Source organism: Tetrao urogallus, assembly GCF_951394365.1.
Source record: "Tetrao urogallus genome assembly, chromosome: 1".
In the NCBI taxonomy this organism is placed as follows: domain Eukaryota; kingdom Metazoa; phylum Chordata; class Aves; order Galliformes; family Phasianidae; genus Tetrao; species Tetrao urogallus.
The window spans coordinates 77,255,577-77,263,094 of NC_136813.1; the positions used below are offsets into that span (position 1 = coordinate 77,255,577).

The 7,518-nt window shown below is 42.3% G+C and overlaps 1 protein-coding gene across 1 annotated transcript; it reads left to right on the top strand.

Annotated features, from left to right (window-relative positions):
• Nucleotides 1–201: 201 nt before the first annotated feature.
• On the top strand, nt 202–6,891 carry PRDX4 (peroxiredoxin 4; the record flags this gene model as incomplete). Its single annotated transcript, XM_079545575.1, has 6 exons — nt 202–424; nt 2,460–2,577; nt 3,339–3,455; nt 4,031–4,153; nt 5,151–5,281; nt 6,794–6,891. The coding sequence occupies 6 exons, from the start codon at nt 202–204 to the stop codon at nt 6,889–6,891; spliced, it is 810 nt and encodes a 269-aa protein (XP_079401701.1).
• Nucleotides 6,892–7,518: the final 627 nt, after the last annotated feature.

Sequence of the window (7,518 nt, forward strand, 5' to 3'; positions counted from 1 at the left end):
CTTTCCGTCCAGGGAAGCACACGACGTCCCGCTCTCCCCGGGACTCAAGCAGCCGCCACTTCGGGCCGGAGCCGCTCCCCCTGGCGGCGCGGCGCCGTGAGGCCATGCCGGAGCCCTGCCCGCGCCGCAGGGCGGCCAAGCTCCTCCCAGCCACCGCCCCTCCGCGCCGCGCGGCGGGGACGTGCACTCGCTCGGCGGGCCATGGAGGCGGCTCGGCGGGGGCCGCGGGCGAGGGTCGGGAGCCGCGCGTTGCTTCTGGCCTTGCTGCTGCACGGGGCGATGGGGGCGGAGACGGAGGAGCCGCGGCCGCCGCGACAGCGCGGGGACGAGCAGTGCCACTACTACGCGGGGGGACAGGTCTACCCCGGGGAGGCGGCCAGAGTGCCCGTCACCGACCACTCGCTGCATCTCAGCCAGGCCAAGAGTAGGTGCGGGGCGGACGGGCGGAGAGGAGATGCTCCGGGTGCGGGGTGCGGAGCTGGGGGCGGATGGGGATGGGGGTTGGGGTTGGGGCGGGGGCGGCGGCGGCGGCGCGGCCACGTCAGGACGAGCGCTCGGCGCGAGGCGGGACGGGACGGGACGGGACGGGACTGGAGGGGGAATCTTTTGTGCTCTCGTTTGCGTTAGAAATACCGAAAAGCCGCCTCGCTCTCTCGCTTTGCCCGTGTCGTTCCACGTCAGCCCTGCCGCAGCGAAGCGGGCGGTGATTGGAGTGCCCGCAGTCGGTGCGGGGTTTGGTTGGCCGCCTGCCTCCGTGCTTCTGCCCGTCATTCCGCGGCCGCGAGCTCTCGGAGCGGCACGTGGGCTGGGAGAGCCTCCTTTGGTGGAGCAGAGAGCGCAGAGATGCATTGGAAACGATCTTTGCTGGTAGAGCTCACGCTGTGCAGTCGTTCCTCTGCGGCTTCCATTTTAAACGTTCCTCGGCAGATGCAATGAGAATGGACAACCAGTCCAGATGCACGAGGATTGTTTGTGCTTTTCTCCCTCTGTAATGCAACTCTGCAGAGTCTCAAGACAAGTATTTCGAAAGGAAAAACAAAAACGCCTGAGTTTAAAAGCAGGCCAAAATACAGCCTATTTATTTTGTATTCCATCTCCCCTCCTAATCGGAAAGCTGGCTGGAGGCAGTGCTTTCCTACAAAGAGAGGTGATTAGGATTGCTGTTTTTGTGAAGAGTGGCATTTGGAAGGCTTTGGGACAGCTCTGAGTAACTCGGGCATTAATCTCAGCTTTCTCTTGAGAACAGTCCCATACCTACATTAAAAAAGCATTAGAAGTTCTGAGCTTAGATCTGATCAGAAATAATTCTACACAAGACGTAAGAGGAAGAGCATTTCTTAAAAGTAGACTGAAATCATCAGTTGTGGCTGCTGATTCTCTCTGCTTGCATTACTGCATCCCTGTAGCTTACACAAGGTGAAACTGACAGAGGCCATTCCCACTTACAGGCCCTATGTCTGGGGCAATCCCTGTTACATCTCACCAGCTGAATTCTGTAGCTGTGGGTCATTCTATGAAAACAAGCTTAATAGCACAGTCATCATCTGGATAGTAATTAAGATTCTATTTATTTTTCTCAACAGCATAACAATCTCCTGGGGCAGTGTGTCAACATCCTGGACATCACAGGTGTATTGACATCAGCTGGTTCTACCTTTTATATCTGACATACTCTACCCTTTGTCTCAGAATTCACATTGTTACAAAAATGGTATCCGTCAGAATAATTTTTAATATGTTTAAATTCAAGGCTCATCCTTTTCAATAGGAATAGTAAATACATTTCATGTGTTCAAAAAAGCGTAACTGTCTTCAAGTTACAGTTTGCATAGGAGCTGTAATTTGGCTAATACATACCCCATTTTTAGGCATTTGCTTCTGACCATGCTGTAGTATGTATTTTCACATGAATTTGAATTGCAAATGGTTTTTTCATGCTTGAAGGATGAATTTGAACCATCTTAAGCTTCTTTTTCCTAAAATTATTCAAAATAGATAGTGTGATTTCCTGAAATCTAAAACAGTTTCTCCTTCAGTCTAACAGATGTTCTCTTATGAACTGATAGTAGGCTTGTAGTTTGTTAACTATGAAGAGATAATGCTTGTGCAGCCTTGATTACCAGTGATTTGAGAAGCTGATGCATAAGCACAAATTGATTGCATTAGGGGAGGTTGGACTCGATGACCTTTTGATGTCCCTTGCAAAGCCCTGCAGTTCTGTGATTCTGTCATTAGCTGCTTTCCGTGCATACTAAAATGCAGATTCCTTCACTGTTCTGTTACCTCTGCTGCTTTGACCTCTGCAAAGTAGTAAGAAAAGTTGATTTTGTGACTCTGTGCAGCAGGTTGTTTTTCAAGCAAAAGGACAGCAGTTGTCCTTGTACACGAACTAACGAGCAGCTTGCTTTGAACTTGTGCTTTATACTCTGACTTTAATTTGAATGTCCTTCATATTTCAGTCTCGAAGCCAGCGCCTTACTGGGAAGGAACAGCAGTCATTAATGGAGAGTTTAAAGAGCTGAAATTAACAGATTATGAAGGAAAATATCTTGTCTTCTTCTTCTATCCTCTTGACTTGTAAGTATGACATGAGTAGACAAAGCAACATTGAGATCACCTACACAAAACATCTAATTCCTTCATTTTTCTGTTTTATTTCTGTTTTGTTTTATTTGGGAAGGGTTTGAGGTAGAAAAAGAGAGCAGTAGGAGAAAATACTCTCTTTGCCATCATGTTATATTATTGTGCACTGATAAAACTAAAGCATGATGCTTGTTGTACTAGGTGTGTCTGCTGATTTGTGTTTTAATTTAAAAGATTAATCGTCAGCCTCTTGTACCCAGTAGGGCAACCTCAGCATTCCATATTATGCTGTACATCACTGCTGCAAACAGAGGGCAGCATCTCATTTGTATTTTCCAGAGTATATGTAGGACACTGAGGGATAGTGTTTTCCATTGAACAAGAAGTTACCAGTATGATCTTGTGAAAAACTTGGCATATTGTGCTTAAATGCAACCAGTTAATATTCAGAAGGTCTGTAAAAACATTTGTATCTAGACTGCAAACTAACCGTAGGTTTATAACTTGCAGTAATAAAGCATTTGGAACCAAGCTAGGATCAGACTATGAAACTTGCAGGCAGCATTTTGCTAAATACTTGAAGAAGTAGGAAAAAAATATGTGGAAGCTGAAATAATTTCTGACGTAGCCACTACTTTCCATTATTTTATGTAAAAATGTAAGTGCTTTGACGAGGCTGCTTATTGGTATGTTAAACAGAGAACTTACTGAACATATCATGAAAACATGGCTTTATTTTGTTTAAAATTACCTAGCACATTTGTATGTCCAACCGAAATAATCGCCTTCAGTGACAGAATTGAGGAATTCAGAGCCATAAATACCGAAGTAGTAGCATGTTCCGTGGACTCCAAGTTCACTCACTTAGCATGGTATGTATCTTATCCTTGTTTTTTGCTGATAGTTATTTGTGGGTCCATCTGAGCTGAGGAACCATGTCCCCAGATTTATAGATTGTGTAGGTATATCATAATGTGTAACAGCATGATGTTATTGATACAAATGTTAGAATTGCTTTTCAGTGATAAAACGTGTTAACTCTCTTGTGTGAAGATATCTTAATCTTTGAAGCTTGTTGATGTGCATTGTTTGAAATGTGCCCTGTCCCAGTCCAAAATTCTTCAAATGCTAAAAATGAGATACAGATGCTAAAATCAATAAAAATGAGGTACGCTCTCCCAGTTGTAGGTATGTTAGTATAAAGCAAATATGACTGATAAGAAAGAGGTCACTGTTAATCGATGTGGCCAAACACTGCAGAAGAGCTACTGTACACGTCACTGGAACCAGAGATAGCATTCACTTTCCTGGTGTGCAAAACAAAAAAATGTCACTTGCACTGAATTCTTCTGTCAGTACTATAATGGCTTTTGGCTTCTAGAAAAGAACAGAACAGAAGAACAGAAACCATTATGAGTAATGCATTTGTATCTAATTACTTTCAAAGGATTAATACTCCTCGAAAACAAGGAGGACTCGGACCAATGAAGATTCCACTTCTTTCAGATTTAACACACCAGATTTCCAAGGACTATGGCGTATATCTGGAAGATCAAGGACACACACTTAGGTATTCCACTTGGTTACTGTTCATTTTGTCTTGATGAACTACTGCTTGCTAATTCATATCTAAAGATACACTGACATTTCTCTTTTATGCTATCCATTGAGCTCTATAGATTAATATTGAAGTGGCTCATATTTTTTTGTACAAAATAACATGTCTCATCTAACACTACTAGCACTCTGAGCTCTTCTTTATGGCTTGTTAGCAATCCCGCAGTATGTGCATACAAAAGGTCTTACCTCCTCATGTAAACAGTTTAAATATTCTAACAACACATCATGCTGCTTATTTATCCTTTAAAAAAGTAACATATGCTAAGGAACTTTTGTATGAAGTCTTCCTTTACTGCTTGAAAGCATATGAGTACTAAGCAGTCTGAGTGAGGTCATAGTAATCCCCCATAGATGTTGGCATACTCCTTTGACAAACTACTCAAAACCAAAATGTTGCACTGTTGCAGAGCAAGAGCATTTTTTGCCTGACAATTCATACCCAGGGCTGAAATAAGAACGTACAAAAACAAGCTGTAATGAGTCAGAACAGAGAGCATGGTTGATAACCCTGCATTACAGCCAGCAGATGCAAGGGCAAGGCAAGCACATGGTGAGAATTCCCCTGAATTGTTATTACTTGGGGACTTCCAAGTTCAGCTGGAGTCAAGAATACTGGTAACTAACAGCCCCAAGAGGCAGGTCTTTTGTAAACCTCTGGGATCCACCTGACACCATAGCATCTGCATCATCTCCTGGTTGGGCTTGCCATCGCTTCCTTGTATGTTTTGCATAGAAGTGTATTTTCCTTGGTTTTTAACTTGCCCTCATCTCATCCCGTAACCCAGGTAGACCAGTGGGTTAGTAGTATCCTAAGGAAATAGGTATCATGTAGTGCTTGCAGAGACAAAATTTCTCCCCATCCAGCAGACGTAAGATAGGATGTGAACACAATGAGGCAATTAGTTTTGTTTCATTAAAAAACAAAATAAAGAACTTGTTTGTTACAGAGGCCTTTTCATAATTGACGATAAGAGAATCCTTCGACAGATCACCATGAACGACCTTCCTGTGGGGAGATCAGTGGATGAAACTCTGCGTTTGGTACAAGCATTCCAGTACACAGACAAACATGGAGAAGGTGCTCTTTTAAATATTTTCATGTTGAAATTGTTTTACTTAGACCAGAAGTTGTATTTATAGATTTTTTTTTTTTTTTTTTTTTTTTAAGTACTCAGTAGCATTAGAGATTAGCCTTATCAAGTGAATGAAGTGGTTTGATGGTTCTGATACAATAATCTCTGGCTGGACACGGCTCTGAGCACCTCATGTAGCTGTAGGTGTCCCTGTTCATGGCAGGGGAGTTGGACTATGTGAGCTTCCAACTCAAAACGATTCTGATTCTAAGGCATTCCCTGGTCTGAATAGAGGCATTATGTACCTGTCAAAAGGACAAAGCAGTGTAAAATACAATGTCTTGAAGAATCAGGGCAAATATTTCAGTATGCTTTGATATCCTGAAAGAATCAAGATGCGGGTAGTCCTTGTCCTCTGTCATTTGTGGATGATGTGTGACAAATAACTGTCAAGAAACACAATTATGCTGTGAAAGTTATGCTGCCATTGCCATATTCTTTATAAGCACTATGTGATAATTTTCCACTGACAAATAATGTTTCACTGGCTTGTTATAACTTTGTCTCAAGTATGGCTATATTTCCTCACTGCAGTTCATGCATACGATAAACTTGTCATGTTGTTGTTTTTTAAATATTCAAGTTAATGTGTCTGTTTAAATATGTTTAACTACTAATGTATGTGTTCAGCACTTTAACCTCCATTTCAACTCAGGTGTGGGTTTGGTTGGTTTTTTTTTTTTGGTTTTTTTTTTTTTAGTATTTAAATGTACCTTTATCCAAAGGTACAAATCATCATTATGTTTTGGTATACAGAATTCATAAAGCTAAATGCTGGTGCTTAGGATATTTGTATCCAAGTGAGGAAGTTGTCTCCCTTTCTTAGTTACAAAGTCTCCCTAGTGCTTCTACTGAATCAGATGTACAGAATAGGAGGAAAAGTTCTTTGCAATTCCTGAATTGCATTGGATGTATTTAATCTGACAGAGCACTTAAAGCGGTGTAGTAAGGCATAATGACAGTGGCTGAAGCATGACAACAGATGAGAGTTTCAATTTGGAACATAAACTGTTCAGATGGCCACAGAGCTTTTAGTCGCGTTGCATGTTAACTATGTGCTGTCATCCCATTGCTCTATTTTAAAGAAAGGTAGATAGGTGTGTAGTCACCTGAACTTTATCATGAAACTTCTGTGTTTAAACAGAACGGGTGTTCATTTTCAGATGCTGTGCTTTGCCTAAAACAGCACGAGAATTAAACCAAGCTGCAGGCATCCATCCAGAGAGGGACAGTTTTCAGTTAACAGAAGTGCTATGTGGTACCAATTATGAACTGTGTTACTGACACCATCCCATGTATAAAAAAGACTGCATATCAGTTATTTGTAGATCCTTGTTTCTGACACTTCAGTGGTGTTCTACTTCAAGTTCGGGAAGAGAACATGAAGGAAATTCAGAAAAGGAAGCATGTGTGAAAATACTTGTACCAACTTTGTCTTTCTTTTCTTTTTCCTCCAGTTTGCCCTGCTGGTTGGAAACCTGGCAGTGAAACAGTAAGTCACTGTTCACATTTAAATGCATATCCTATTAGGAAACACCAAGATAATTTCCTCTAAAGTCAAATCCAGAATCTTTGCAACTCTGAAGAAGATGATAGGAATCAGTTCACATTATTGTAGTTAAAGCTTGAGTGGAAGTTGAAAGGTTAAGTTGATTCTGTCCTGTCTTCTCAGTTATATGGCCATGTAAATTCTTGGTTCTGTGGATCCTAGGCACTGCCATGAAAAAGAATGTGAGTTCACAATCTGCTTTAGAATCTGGTAGAGCCAGTGTGCCACTATCACATCTCCAGCAGAGAGCACTGCTTTGCTACACAAAAGCTCTTGTGCATTTGTTATACTCACCCACATGTTAACATAAGCAGAAGAGCTGGGGTTCAGATAAACACCCATTGAACTTGTTTGTGTTCTCTGGGCTTGGATCAAGCTTCAGCAGGATAATGAAGCTTTTACTAGAGGACTGAGCTGCTTAGGTCACATGAGATCACTGTGGTTAATTTGAGAATGTGGTTTTCTTTTCAACCATTTGGTGATGACCGAGCACTGTTGCTTAAGAGCTGTCTCAACTGAAGGCGGGTCCCAGTAGCCTGTAAATGTGGAGAGTAGTGAGCATTTTTAACTGATAATAAAAACAGAGGAATGTTTCTTTACTGCATGTGAAAATCTTCATTGATGACTGCAGTC